Genomic DNA, 15,046 nt, shown 5'->3' on the forward strand with positions numbered 1-15,046 from the left:
GGTGGTGGTGTAGATTGTGTGGTTGTGGTTGGTGCTTCAGTTGTAGTAGTAGGTTCAGGTGGTGCTGTTGTAGATTGTGTGGTTGTGGTTGGTGCTTCAGTTGTAGTAGTAGGTTCAGGTGGTGCTGTTGTAGACTTTGTGGTTGGTGCTTCAGTTGTAGTAGTAGGTTCAGGTGTTGGTGTAGACCTTGTAGTTGAAGTTGGTGCTTCAGTTGTAATAGTAGGTTCAGGTGTTGGTGTAGACCTTGTAGTTGAAGTTGGTGCTTCAGTTGTAGTAGTAGTTTCAGGTGGTGGTGTAGATTGTGTGGTTGTAGTTGGTTCTTCAGTTGTAGTCGTAGGTTTAGGTGGTGGTGTAGATTGTGTGGTTGTGGTTGGTGCTTCAGTTGTAGTAGTAGGTTCAGGTGTTGGTGTAGACCTTGTAGTTGAAGTTGGTGCTTCAGTTGTAGTAGTGGGTTCAGGTGGTGCTGTTGTAGACTTTGTGGTTGTGGTTGGTGCTTCAGTTGTAGTAGTAGGTTCAGGTGTTGGTGTAGACCTTGTAGTTGAAGTTGGTGCTTCAGTTGTAGTAGTAGGTTCAGGTGGTGTTGTTGTAGACTTTGTGGTTGTGGTTGGTGCTTCAGTTGTAGTAGTAGGTTCAGGTGTTGGTGTAGACCTTGTAGGTGAAGTTGGTGCTTCAGTTGTAGTAATAATTTCAGGTGGTGGTGGTGTAGTCGATGGGGTTGAATGGGTTGTGGTTGTACATATGATTACCTCACAACATACTCTGATCTTATAGTTGAAGCACTTTCGTGGAGGTCTCAACTGGTCCTCTTGTCTACATATTAAACCATATCCCAAATCACAAGTAACAACTTGGCCAGTTTGACTCACAAAGTCATCGAAGTGCTGGTCCGAATAGTCTGCAGCTCTACAATCGATTTCTGTGCGATTTTTGCATATTTCTTTACCACTATTTTCAATGTTCTCATATGTTTCCCAGTCACTTTTGTCTTTTTTTGGGTTATCAACATCATACCACTCTGACCACTCACATGTTTCAATACATGGAGTGGTAGGAGCTGTTGTAGACTCTGTGGTTGTGGTTGGTGCTTCAGTCGTAGTAGTAGGTTCAGGTGGTGGTGCTGTTGTAGCTTGTGTGGTTGTGGTTGGTGCTTCAGTTGTAGTAGTAGGTTCAGGTGGTGGTGCTGTTGTAGATTGTGTGGTTGTGGTTGGTGCTTCAGTTGTAGTAGTAGGTTCAGGTGGTGGTGCTGTTGTAGACTCTGTGGTTGTGGTTGGTGCTTCAGTTGTAGTAGTAGGTTCAGGTGGTGGTGCTGTTGTAGATTGTGTGGTTGTGGTTGGTGCTTCAGTTGTAGTAGTAGGTTCAGGTGGTTGTGTTGTTGTAGACTCTGTGGTTGTGGTTGGTGCTTCAGTTGTAGTAGTAGGTTCAGGTGGTGGTGCTGTTGTAGACTCTGTGGTTGTGGTTGGTGCTTCAGTTGTAGTAGTAGGTTTAGGTGGTGGTGCTGTTGTAGACTCTGTGGTTGTGGTTGGTGCTTCAGTTGTAGTAGTAGGTTCAGGTGGTGGTGCTGTTGTAGATTGTGTGGTTGGGGTTGGTGCTTCAGTTGTAGTAGTAGGTTCAGGTGGTGGTGCTGTTGTAGATTGTGTGGTTGTGGTTGGTGCTTCAGTTGTAGTAGTAGGTTCAGGTGGTGGTGTTGTAGATTGTGTGGTTGTGGTTGGTGCTTCAGTTGTAGAAGTAGGTTTAGGTGGTGGTGTTGTAGATTGTGTGGTTATGGTTGGTGCTTCAGTTGTAGTAGTAGGTTCAGGTGGTGCTGTTGTAGATTGTGTGGTTGTGGTTGGTGCTTCAGTTGTAGAAGTAGGTTTAGGTGGTAGTGTTATAGATTGTGTGGTTGTGGTTGGTGCTTCAGTTGTAGTAGTAGGTTCAGGTGGTGCTGTTGTAGATTGTGTGGTTGTGGTTGGTGCTTCAGTTGTGGTAGTAGGTTTAGGGGGTGCTGTTGTAGATTGTGTGGTTGTGGTTGGTGCTTCAGTTGTAGTAGTAGGTTCAGGTGGTGGTGGTGCTGTTGTAGACTCTGTGGTTGTGGTTGGTGCTTCAGTTGTAGTAGTAGGTTCAGGTGGTGGTGCTGTTGTAGATTGTGTGGTTGTGGTTGGTGCTTCAGTTGTAGTAGTAGGTTCAGGTGTTGGTGTAGACCTTGTAGTTGAAGTTGGTGCTTCAGTTGTAGTAGTAGGTTCAGGTGGTGCTGTTGTAGATCGTGTGGTTGTGGTTGGTGCTTCAGTTGTAGTAGTAGGTTCAGGTGGTGCTGTTGTAGACTTTGTGGTTGTGGTTGGTGCTTCAGTTGTAGTAGTAGGTTCAGGTGGTGGTGCTGTTGTAGATTGTGTGGTTGTGGTTGGTGCTTCAGTTGTAGTAGTAGGTTCAGGTGGTGGTGTGTTGTGTTGTGTGGTTGTGGTTGGTGCTTCAGTTGTAGTAGTGGTTGGTGGTGGTGCTGTTGTGATTGTGTGGTTGTGGTTGGTGCTCGTTGTGTGTGGTTCGGTGTTGGTGGACTGAGTTGAAGTTGGTGCTTCAGTTGTAGTAGTAGGTTTAGGTGGTGCTGTTGTAGACTCTGTGGTTGTGGTTGGTGCTTCAGTTGTAGTAGTAGGTTCAGGTGGTGGTGCTGTTGTAGATTGTGTGGTTGTGGTTGGTGCTTCAGTTGTAGTAGTAGGTTCAGGTGGTGGTGCTGTTGTAGATTGTGTGGTTGTGGTTGGTGCTTCAGTTGTAGTAGTAGGTTCAGGTGGTGGTGCTGTTGTAGATTGTGTGGTTGTGGTTGGTGCTTCAGTTGTAGTAGTAGGTTCAGGTGTTGGTGTAGACCTTGTAGTTGAAGTTGGTGCTTCAGTTGTAGTAGTAGGTTCAGGTGTTGGTGTAGACCTTGTAGTTGAAGTTGGTGCTTCAGTTGTAGTAATAATTTCAGGTGGTGGTGGTGTAGTCGATGGGGTTGAATGGGTTGTGGTTGTACATATGATTACCTCACAACATACTCTGATCTTATAGTTGAAGCACTTTCGTGGAGGTCTCAACTGGTCCTCTTGTCTACATATTAAACCATATCCCAAATCACAAGTAACAACTTGGCCAGTTTGACTCACAAAGTCATCGAAGTGCTGGTCAGAATAGTCTGCAGCTCTACAATCGATTTCTGTGCGATTTTTGCATATTTCTTTACCACTATTTTCAATGTTCTCATATGTTTCCCAGTCACTTTTGTCTTTTTTTGGGTTATCAACATCATACCACTCTGACCACTCACATGTTTCAATACATGGAGTGGTAGGAGCTGTTGTAGACTCTGTGGTTGTGGTTGGTGCTTCAGTTGTAGTAGTAGGTTCAGGTGGTGGTGCTGTTGTAGATTGTGTGGTTGTGGTTGGTGCTTCAGTTGTAGTAGTAGGTTCAGGTGGTGGTGCTGTTGTAGATTGTGTGGTTGTGGTTGGTGCTTCAGTTGTAGTAGTAGGTTCAGGTGTTGGTGTAGACCTTGTAGTTGAAGTTGGTGCTTCAGTTGTAGTAGTAGGTTCAGGTGGTGGTGGTGTTGTAGGACAGGGTTCATTTCCATGTATCACTGTTGTATTAATGCAGATTGCATAGTAGCACATTCCCAAGTTGTCAGTCACATTGTAAATAACTTCATTTTCCTCATATCTTGTCCCATTATAAAAGCAACCATCACATTCCTCCACACACATCTGGGTCACCTCATCAAATATGGGCTTATTTATCGGACATCGAGGGTAACAGCCTGTAAAAACCACAGCATAAAACATTGTTATATTACCATAAAATAATTATTTACATTGTATTTCAATCTTTGACACTGAAACTGACCAGGTTGTCTCTACCTTCATTTTTTGTCACATATAGTAAATCGGATTCATTCAACATTTAAGATTTTAAGCAGCACATGAATCAGAGGTGAGGTGAGACATTGTGAGTTAACCTCTTACCTTCCAGGTTGGGTATAGGGTTGCTACAAATTCCATCTGGATTTAAACAGGTCTTATAACAAGGTGTGTGACAAGGGCTGTAGTGCCAGTTGCATTCATCTGGGTTGTTGTAGTAATCACAGAAGATAGCTAGGAGGAAATGATGAAAGGTATGTTATGTTTAAAATAAAGGAAATATTGAATAAAATAAGTAGATTAATCTCAATCTCAAACTTAAATTTCATCTTCTATATTCTTACATTATATTTATATCAGGGCTCAAGTTTACATTGAGTTTAAGCTAAATATGGGAAGTTATCGCTCACTACAAATGGCAGAAAACTATCATAGATAATGATTAAGGGAAAGGCTTAGGTACTTTTAAGTAACAACCTTCAAGACAATTAAAAAATCAATTCAATACCAAATTACAGCTGATTCAAGTATGTATTGAACTACAGGAATTATGTAAAGCATTGCAGTCTTAAAACTACACTTTTCACTAGGCATGCACCCATAGTCTCAGTAACATATATCAGCTTTAATTACATTAGGTGTCCATTCAATTAAATAAATAAACAAACAACAAATATATAAATAAATAAGTAGGGTTGATTATTGTATTTCAGTACAGAAAAGAGAAAATTAATTATTCTCCTATATACATCCCACACATCAATCTTTAAATGCTGGTATCATAAGATTTTTGGGATCTAAAAACAGGATCTTGGTCAGAAAAGGCTGAAGAAAGAACCCAGTTTAATATGAAGGTAAAATTGTTGTTTACTTACGACAGATTTCCGGAGTTCTCCATGCAACGCAGGAACCAGCCTCATTACAAGCTTGAGCATAAGCTGCAACTGCTGAGCAGAAGCACTCACAGTCTCCTCCGGCGTCGCAGGCACATGAGTCTTTCACACAGTTGTCATAATATGGAAGGGGATTTACCTGTTATCAAAATAATATATATTTTTTAAATGCGTTTTTCAACCATGAACGACTTTGAATAACAACAAATTAGAGACAAATCTACCATTACCTTATTATGGCAGTCTTTGAATGTTTTTCCAGTTATAATGCTGCACATCATTTTTGCCCAGTGGTGTCTGTTGGGCGTTGCTCCACAAGGGTCAAAGTTCATTCCTGCATCTGGGCAGGTGCTCGACATTTTCCAACTATTTGCAAATTCTAACACATTGCTAACTATCAGCTGACCCTGGGTGGTAAAGTCATTCTGTCCATCGCCATCAAAATCTCCACACAGACCACATACCTCTCCCTGAACGGCCAGAACAAAAGAACAATATTTCATATCAGTTCTCTTTGGCATTATAATGAATACACATTTCTAAGGTATATATCTTTGTATGTTTATAAACAGAATATCCCATTGTAATCACGAATATAAGTGGCTCACAGACTTTTTCAGTAATGTTAATATACTGTACATCAAGATGAATACAGATGAATAGACCAAATACTGTCACTCACGCTGTGCTGTGGTTCCAGGAGGACGCGAACAGTTGTTTTGCGATCCCACATCACTGCCAGACCAATGGCAGATTCTATCACCAGATACAAGCCGACATGCCTTATTTTGTACTGAATCTGTGTGCCATGTCCCAGGTCCAGCTCTTCATATTTACCCTTCGCTAGTTTGATTTCCATTTTCTGTAATGTTAAGGAGATTTCTGTTGCTTTCATTGTGATGTAAAAAAGTTTGATGTATGACAAAGGATTCTAGGCACAAAATAGATGTTGGTATGAGGTCTTACCCCCAGTTGGATTCGGACAATTTTGGAGCATGTTGTGCCTGTAGTTCCACACGGTACATTTTCTGTGATGACTCCGAAGTTGTCCTGAACTGTTTTATTGCCACATTTGTTCTTGAAAGAGAGATATTTTGCTAGTTTTATACATAGTAAACAGAGACACTTGATCAAAATAATCCATAATACTTTAAGAGTCTTAAAGAAAAGCTCAGTAACACATAAATTAAAAGTGCAACTGATCCCCAGAGACATGACATAATGTAGTTAGCTGCATCAAATATTGATTCTTTCAAGTCTGATGTTCAAGATTAGCAATAAGTTTCAATTTTATAAATTTCTTGTCTATGAATTTCTGAGATTAAGCCTGAGACAACGTAAAAGTGAAGCATAACTGTTGACTCCGTCCAAAATCACTGCCTGTTTACTGTATAGTGCACTACAGTATATTTACTGTCTGCCATTTTATTTGAGTGTCTGAATTCTGAATGTGTAAATTTATCCAGTAGATAGGACAAATGATTGTGTCTATAGTATCTTCACTACTTTCTACTGACAATCCATCACTGCATATATAGACAACTCAAGAGCTGTCAGTTACGATGTGAAGATTGATTTTGAAGTTAGAATACATTTGGATGATTTTGACGTGTATGTTTACCTTGACAGCAACATAGCCACACTTTCCTTGAAACCCATATGTTTTCTTATCAAATGTATTGTAGTGACCACTCCCATAAATAATGCAAGTTCCTGGACATTTTTTCTCTGTGCACTCCCAGTTTCCACTTTTGCAGGTACTAGATGTATCAAAAAAGGTTAAAATTATTAAAGTAAGTGAGTAAAACATGCAGCCAAATATGATAATATGTGTTCACTATGCTATATGATATGTCTGATTAAAAACAAGGTCGTACCAGGTGTTGCATTGGTTAGGGATTTGTGATCCAGAGGCATAAATATGCCCATTATGCTGACATGGACATTCATTTTCTTTCACACAGGCACCTTTGCCATCATAAAGGAGGCCACTTGGACACTGACAGCCAGATTCACATTCTGTGGAGTCCTGGGAAGATAGTAATATAACGGTGACAGAAAACGACAAAACATTACTGATACTGTCAAAAATTTCTTTTCAAAACTTGTTTCTAGAAACTACTGTAGAAACAAGTGTAACTATACACTGTGTGTTGCATGTTCAATGTAACATACTGCAGGAAATAAATATTAGATCCAGTTATTTGAGACACAGTGGCAATAATCGCTCACACAATCATCGTTGTCCAGATTTAAACAAGTTCGAGCACACTGCAGTCCAAGTTCTCCTGTGGTCGCAGTGGAGCAGTTGAAGTATACTTGTGGAGATGGGCATACTGTAACGGAAGTAGAAACTGATTAAATATTCATTGTATCAACCAAATGCTTAAAGAAAAAAACATAAAACAAAAAAACTTACATGATGAACGGGCTCTCCAAGAACGGCAATGAAGTATTCCATTAGTGCACACGCTAGAAAAACATACTAAAGTTAAAGCAACACCAACAACGTAGTTTATGTAAATCTTATACACTGCAGACAAAATTATTCTAAATCCTTAGTCTAAGATAATTAATTCCATTGTCCCCAAATTAGAAAAAACTGACTCACCAGTGCTCGTCTTTGATGCTGATAGACTTTCCGGGTTTAATGTAGACTTCGTTATGGTAGCAGGAACATTTTTCCACGGGGACGCAGATGCCGTTTTCGTTTAGGTAGAGACCCTCAGAGCAGGAGCAGCCGTCCACAGGCAAGAAGTCAGAAGTGCAGCTCTGCTGCTTTGAGCCCAGTGATCTGCAAGTCAACTGGCATCTCTGATGCTTGTATGAGAAGACCTGAGTTGCTGGGCAGCTGTTTGTGTATTTATCTGTTTTGTGCATAATGTTACAATGGTTACTTAATACTCAAACAATGAAAAGGAAGATGATCATAAAACTCCAGAAATCGTTACTCAACTTAACCAATGAATGAAAGAAATGCTTACCGCACACATTCTCTCTCCAGCCTGTCAAAAACAGTCCCTTTGATGCACAAGCACGTGCGTAGGAGGAGAAGACGGCACACAGGCAGGCCTCACTCTTGTCACAGTTACAGCTGGCATAAGTACATCGCTGCAGAAGACAGCAAACACTTTTAGAGAATTACAGTCCCATCACAAACTAATTCAGTTAAAGACAAACCGGAAGGTTTTGCTGTACCTTATGGTACATCTCAGGATCCACCACTGAATGGCATTGAGCAAAGGTGCTGTCTGGACTGACCAGTAAGGCACACCAGTGTTTGGCGTACCACTCTGAGAGGGGAGAATCAACATTTTTATTACAAATTCTATTGAGCTGTCTAATTATATGTATCATACATTCAACAAACAAGTAAGTTTAAAGAAGAGAATCATTTTAAGACAAAAAAAACGGTGTAATAATCAACCACTGCTGTTTACCATTTTCCAAACTGAGGGAACAGGGGTCATCAAGTCTTTCCTCTCTGTCTCTGCATGCGCGACTTGCTTTCCACGAATTACAGAAGGTTGCTGATGTACCCTCCACAATCCCCTGAGGAGTCTTCATGTCATCAGACAAGATCATGTTGTAGTTCCCACATAAACCTGAAAAAAAACAAATATTTTATAAATAAATCTTTATATTCAAATTTTTTTTCAGTACTTAAACACAGACAACCAACAATTGTCTGAAACCACAAAGAAAAAAATGGAAGGTGTGAAATACCGTAAAACAAATTACAAAATGGATATGGTAAATCATAGGATTAGGAATTTGGTTAATGTATTTGAATTCAGATTAAATAAGAAAACATATATTATACACTAAGAATTGGCGAACTGCAGTGTGGTAAGATAGGGCCGGCTCATTCTTAAGTAACAAAAACACAACAATTCTTATTTTTGGGTGATTGTACATTAATGAAAACACAACTATTAACATTATATTCCATTTCTGCCAAAATATAATCTTAAATATTACACAATTGACCTTTAAATAAAGAGTATAACTAAATACATGTGTGTCCACATGTCCAGCACTACTTGGCCAACAAGAATTGTGAGCGGTTCATTGACAGTATGATCACCAACAGCTGGCTTCATGGAAGCTTTGATAATTTTTTCCCATAAATGTGTGTATTTGTGACAGCTGTGTATGGCAAATATTCTTTCATAATACCCATACACTCATATATCAACGTTACTGCTGTCATCCTCATCAGACTGTAGTAGGTAATTCCTACAGCAACTAATAATTCATTGTAAATTCACTGTATTCTTTGATGATGCCAATGCTTCATGTTAAGACAAATGTAAAACTTACCACGTGTCTTTGCTCTGTAGCTCTGATCCAGACTGACATAGACTTGCATGATAGGCACATGCTGGATCTGAATCTGCAAACCAAAACTGGTCTGGAGCATGACGTGAAAGGATGACGCGTGGAAGATGTTGATGTCACCTTTAAATAAAGAGAAATACAAAAACAGTCAGGTCATCTGCTGACGTCAATCTATAAATGAAAGATGATATATTTAATTCAGAGTTCCTTATAGTCTGACCCACCTGAGTGGTATGGCAAAGTGATGGTCTGCATATTCTGCTTTACTGTGCCATCAGAAGTGAACATTAACACCTGAATGAAAACAGAATTGATCATTAGAGTCTGGCAGGGATCAGTGTGAATTGATTAATGACTATAATCTTCTTAACTCACATTGTTTCTGTCATTGTTCAGCACGATTTTAAGGCTCTTTAGACAAGTGTCAAACTTCTGGTTTACACATGGAACCAACTGAACCAGGATGGTAAACTTTGGACTTGCATCATCCTGAAATACACATATTGTGAGTGCAATTAGATAAATAACACATAACAAATTATATATATTTATATTTAACTGTACAAAGCTATGTCTCACACACCTTGCTTTGCACTTTGGCTAGGGTGTAGTAACACTCTCCGTGGAAGGTGTAGGTTTTCCCATCAAAGGTCGTCACATGTGAACCCTCTTCAACTGCACATGTGGCAGGTGTCTGAAGGCTCTTACAAGCCCATCTGCCCTCAAAACATGTACTGAAACAACCCAAGTCATTTTAGTTAACGAAATATGAGATTAAAAAAATTCAATATTATGATGACATTATGAGATGTTAGACATACCATTCCTCTCTGTCCAATCGGTAAACCTCTCCGGAGTTATAGATTTTGTTGTGTTTGCACTGACATTCAGATTGAGCAATACACCCTCTCATTGAAATATCATCAAACACAGTGCCTGAAGGAGATATGTGACACGAACATTTACAAACTAGGGAGATGAAATCTGGAAGCATCTTTAAGGTTAATATAAAGTAAAACAGGAGACTAAAATTATAGTATGTACATGTAAACAGCACTAACCAGGAGGACAGAAGCAGCCGTCCATTTTGTGATCCTCACACAGGGAACTTGTGTCTTGATTTGTGCATGTATCCATGCAAGGGGAACCGCTCTCTTCATAAATCATGTTGAATGGGCACTGTTTAGCTGTAAAGATATGGTACAATTGAAATAAATGGAGATAGGTTTAAATGTTTGTGAATTATTCAATAGTATATAAGGGGTGGAAGAAACTCATTTGACTTTTCAGCAGCAAGTGCATCAAAATAGATTGTTTTGTGTACTTATTTTACTTGCACTTTTGTAATTTAACTGTATTTTGCTACATTTTAAATCACTTACCCAGAACTTATTTTTCACCTCTTTGTGAGCGCCAAAAACTCGAAAATAATATGCTATTGTATAACATACAAATGCTTTTAGAATAAAAGTAATATTCTCATTCTAGAGCTAAATTCTATAAGCTAATGTTCAGAAAAGGTAAGTAGTACTTTTACAGGACCATTCATTTTTCACTGGGCTGATTTCATCATAAAATAAAGATGATAACAAAACACAAAACATTACCACAGAACTGAGGTGTCCTCCAGTTGGGAGGCTGCCCTCCCGCATGGGAACATTGTCGAGAGAACTCCGACAGTGTGCTGCAGACACAGAAGTCATTAGTACTGTTGGTGCAGCCACACATGTCCTGCACACAGGCCTGGATGTAAGGTTTAGGGTCAATCAGTTGGGTGCAGGAGCTCCAGGACGCCGAACGCAGCATCTGGTCACAGGTGGTTTGCTAAAAGTGAAAAAAAGGCAGATAATAGAGACAAAGTTACTCTGCTGCAAGTGCAAATGTTTATCTTATTAAATACCACTATTGCTGATACTGTATTTATAATGAACTCACAAACTCCTTGCAGGAAACCAGCACATCATCCACTGATTCACCTTCCTCTTCAAAGGGGTCCTCACAGTCATCGTTTGGACGATGGACTTTGTGTCTGTTGCCAAACTCAATGGGGCTCATTTTGCGACCTGCAATTGTAATGTAATTATAGTGTCACAAATGTCACAGATACAGTGTATGATTGTTAAAATGCATTAATACATAAAGTGAATAACCATATATACCATTATGAATTAACTCATTGTAGACAGGAACACCATTAAAGTCTCCACAAAGTCCACAAGTACGATTAGCATATTCAGGATCCATTTCCACCTACAACACAGCAAGAGGTTATCACAACCTTTTTCACATTATAATATTATATTATATTATAGTGTACTATTAAAAGCGATAAAATAAATAAAATATTTATAAGCTTTTACCATGACTGCATCGTCACCATTCCACATGACAGTGATGCCAACTTTGGATTGGAGCTTGATGTAAACTGCATTTTTTTCCACTTGTACGCCTGCGTTGTAGTATGGCATTTTGATTCTGTAGGAAAAATGTTTTATTATAATGCACGAATAGAAAAGAGAAGTTCAGTTGTTTTGCCTTTGCGGGCTGTACGGCTTGTTACTCACGGAAGGCCGTTCACAGTGATCAGGCCCGTGGTGAGGTGGAATGAAAGGTCGTTGATGGTGACCACCACATAACTAACTGTAGGGTCTCCATCGCTCTCCTTCCTCTTCATGTGCACTGAAAACTCCTGGTAGGTCTCGTGGCAGTCGGAGGCCAGGTTGTATTCACACATACCAGGGAACTGATACACATCCCCATCAAATGTCTTGAAGTGCTCTCTGCCCCATGTGCTGCAGATGCTGCTGACATGGTTGTGAACTGGGGGAGACATAAAGCATAGAAACCAGTTTGAGTTACTAAATGCTCTACATAAGTGATATCAGAGACAGTGCTAGACATTATTGATGTATGTATACATAATAATAATAATAATAATAATACATTTTATTTATAAGCGCTTTTCTAAATACTCAAAGACACTTTACATAAAAACATGAAAAGCAGAATAATCAATTCACACTATCCTGAAAAGAGTTCCACAGTGAAACAGTCTTACCTCGTCTGCCTTCAACATCGATGACAATTGCGAGAGACAGAGCAAGAAAACACAACGACACACATCTCCACCTCATTGTTGCCTCCGTGGGCTTTCTGTCACCAGAGTAGGTAATCGTCAAATGGCACTTGGCAGCCCTTTATATTGAGAGTTTTTGCTCCCACCTTCCCTCTGAGGGAACTTAAGTTTTATTGCCAAGATGCCAAACATATGTTGAATGGATGTCTGACGCCTTTCACAAGTCCAATACCATTATTCCCACATCTTCCTTATCTCTTTATTGAACAAACATGTTTGCATTTCGATTAAGAATTTTTATTCCTGGAGGAATGAGCAGCAATAAAAGAGGTTTGCTGACAGCGTGCTCCTCTGTTTTAAACTTCTTTAAAAAGTAGTTACTCCTGGACGAAATAATAAATCAGTGTCACAGAGTGAGCAAGTCTTGAAGATGCCATACTGGGGCCAATTTCAGTAAAATTCTACTTTTCAATTGAACAATGAGAGCTTCTTAGCCATGGCATCTTGATATGAGAATTCTGTTATGTTATGATTAAGATAAATAAAAAATAAGATGTTGCTTTATTGATCCACTGTAGGGGAAATTCAAATTGGCCCAGCAGCTCAAGGAAATGTAGCACAAAGAGTTTTGAGTATATTAGCAATTAGCCATGAAGTGGATATGTATTGCTCAGTATTTACTGATTATGTTATTATTATTAAAATACCATTAAATAAAATATATACACTATATACAGGAAAGGAGAATACACCTTTGTACAAGATCCGAAAGTATTATGTATGTACATGGGCAAAATAGGTTGGTGTGGTTGACAGTTTAACTGAGGTAGGAGGTACTGAGTGTCTAATGTTGTGGAGTCTAATGGCACAAATGAGTCTGTGGCTGAACGTGCTCCTGAGCTGTTTCAGTATAGAGAGGATGAGAGGGGTTGGGGCACCCTGGTAGCTCACCCTGTAGAGCTGGCGCCCCTTGTACAAAGGCTGAGTTCTTGCTGCAGCTGCCCAGGGTTCTACTCTGAGTTGTGGCCCTTTGCTGCGTGTCATCCACTCTCTCTAATTTCCATACATATTTTAATTATAAAGATAATAATTGATAATATTGGAAAATTGTGAAAATAAAATAATCACAATAATATTTTTTCTTCTAATGAGCATAAATTAAAAGCACCACGGCACTGGGATCACCAAAATAAAACTAAAGGAAAGTAGAGATCTCGTGAGTTAGGGTCATACTCACGAGATCTCTACTGTCCTTAAAGGTCATACTCCCTTTGGTTGTACAATGCCTCTGTAAAACACTTGTGACTTATGTAAATACATTTTACTTACTTACTATGTAAGAATGTGAAGAAAATAACATGTATTAATCGCTTTGTATTGCCATGTGTGAATTGATTGTGACGTAGCTCCCTATGGCCAATAGCAGCCTGTGGACAGATTTATATATAAAGGACGTTTTTCTGTGTCTTGCCTTTTCTTCTGCTCCCCTACAGCACCAACAGCGTGCTACACTCGCTAATTGAATTGGAGTCGGCTAATGGCACCCACTCTCAACCAATAACGAAACCTATATTCAAATGGGATACAACTTAAAGTTAATATTTGTTTTAATGTGGTTGGAGACTATGCATTATCTAAATTGCGTCTGTATCGTGAATAGCACAGGATGTGCAACTGAACTGACTGTATTACATCCTGATTGCAGTCATCCTCTACCTGCACTGTCACATTAATACACACAGGACTTGGCATCGTATCAGACAGCAAACTCTCAGATGTAATGACAACAGGCTTATCTCGTGGGTAGTTGTTTTAACCCCATTTAAAGGTTAAGTACTCTTTTAGAGATCGAAAAAACATAAAGGTACACACAGTATTACTCCAAGTTCAGGTAACAGTTCATTAAACGCCAAAGTAATACCCACCTCTTATTGTTCAACAGATTCTTTAACAGAGTACAGAGGAGCTGTGAAGAGCATTTGTTTTACAGCTGAGGAGCGTATTAATTGCTCCAGCTGGTGACCTTTCACATAATATCACGCAGGTTCAGCCTCATACTGTAAAACCTGTTTACGCATTTGTTTTATCTGTGGTAATATTATAACAAATTATAAATTATTCTATTACAGTAATAGTCTAAGTTATTTTGCATGTTCTCAAATAGTTACTCAAAGAAAACTCCTCCAAGTGCAAACAGGGCAGAGGACCACTCCCACAGGGAACAGCTGCGCGATGAGGAAGATGTATTATTATTCCTGTGAGACACATACTGTGTTGATTCAGGGAGGACGGTGACTCGCCAAATTGTCTTAAGACAGTTTTGGTAAGAGGGTGGACTATTCAAAATGTTGTAATCCCTGTGGACTTAATACTGTTTAACATGCTTGCTGTAATATCCCATAACACAGACTGAAGTGACAACTTAACAAGGCAGCATGTCCAAATACAACACAAGATTTAAAAAAGAAGAACAAAAGAAATGTAATCAGAAAGTGGTCCAATACATGAATTTGCTGCAGTAGTTTTCCTATATTCATTTTAATTTTGGGGTATATTTTATTTAAATTTTAAATAAATAGGTTTTATGGTGTTTTTATCTCATATTTAATGGACTGAAATACTTTAAAATGTTTAAATGTCTTAAGAACGTTATGGTGAATGTCATCATTAGGTTTAGTTATTTGACCACAGAAGGCTGGCTTCACTTATTTAAAAAAAAGGAAAGGTGTGATAAATAAAGAGGAGAAAGGGAGAAGAGGAAGAACATTTCTAAGGAGACTTTAGCTTTTATTTTTCATTCAACTTGTCTGTAACTCATTCAAACTCATATTTGGGCAACAAGTTCTCCAAAACAGAGAATAAACAAAATAGTTTTTCTATTATTA

General features: G+C 39.1%; 1 protein-coding gene across 1 annotated transcript; it reads right to left on the reverse strand.

Annotated features, from left to right (window-relative positions):
- Positions 1-53: 53 nt before the first annotated feature.
- LOC127353924 (mucin-2-like) lies at positions 54-12,234 on the reverse strand (the record flags this gene model as incomplete). The annotated part of the gene is made up of 27 exons (XM_051383531.1): positions 12,144-12,234; positions 11,650-11,905; positions 11,446-11,560; positions 11,245-11,335; positions 11,021-11,148; positions 10,693-10,909; positions 10,147-10,272; positions 9,907-10,021; positions 9,669-9,819; positions 9,461-9,574; positions 9,310-9,379; positions 9,068-9,205; positions 8,185-8,349; positions 7,943-8,037; positions 7,729-7,855; positions 7,356-7,611; positions 7,164-7,216; positions 6,977-7,080; positions 6,622-6,773; positions 6,366-6,504; positions 5,711-5,821; positions 5,427-5,606; positions 4,975-5,214; positions 4,727-4,883; positions 3,957-4,085; positions 2,570-3,751; positions 54-1,381 (listed from the first exon to the last, which is right to left on the reverse strand). Coding segments are annotated over exons 1-27 (6,015 nt in total), but the record flags the coding sequence as incomplete, so codon positions are not given.
- Between the last annotated feature and the right edge of the window lie 2,812 nt (positions 12,235-15,046).

This window comes from Dicentrarchus labrax, unplaced genomic scaffold (genome assembly GCF_905237075.1).
Source record: "Dicentrarchus labrax unplaced genomic scaffold, dlabrax2021, whole genome shotgun sequence".
NCBI lineage: Eukaryota > Metazoa > Chordata > Actinopteri > Moronidae > Dicentrarchus > Dicentrarchus labrax.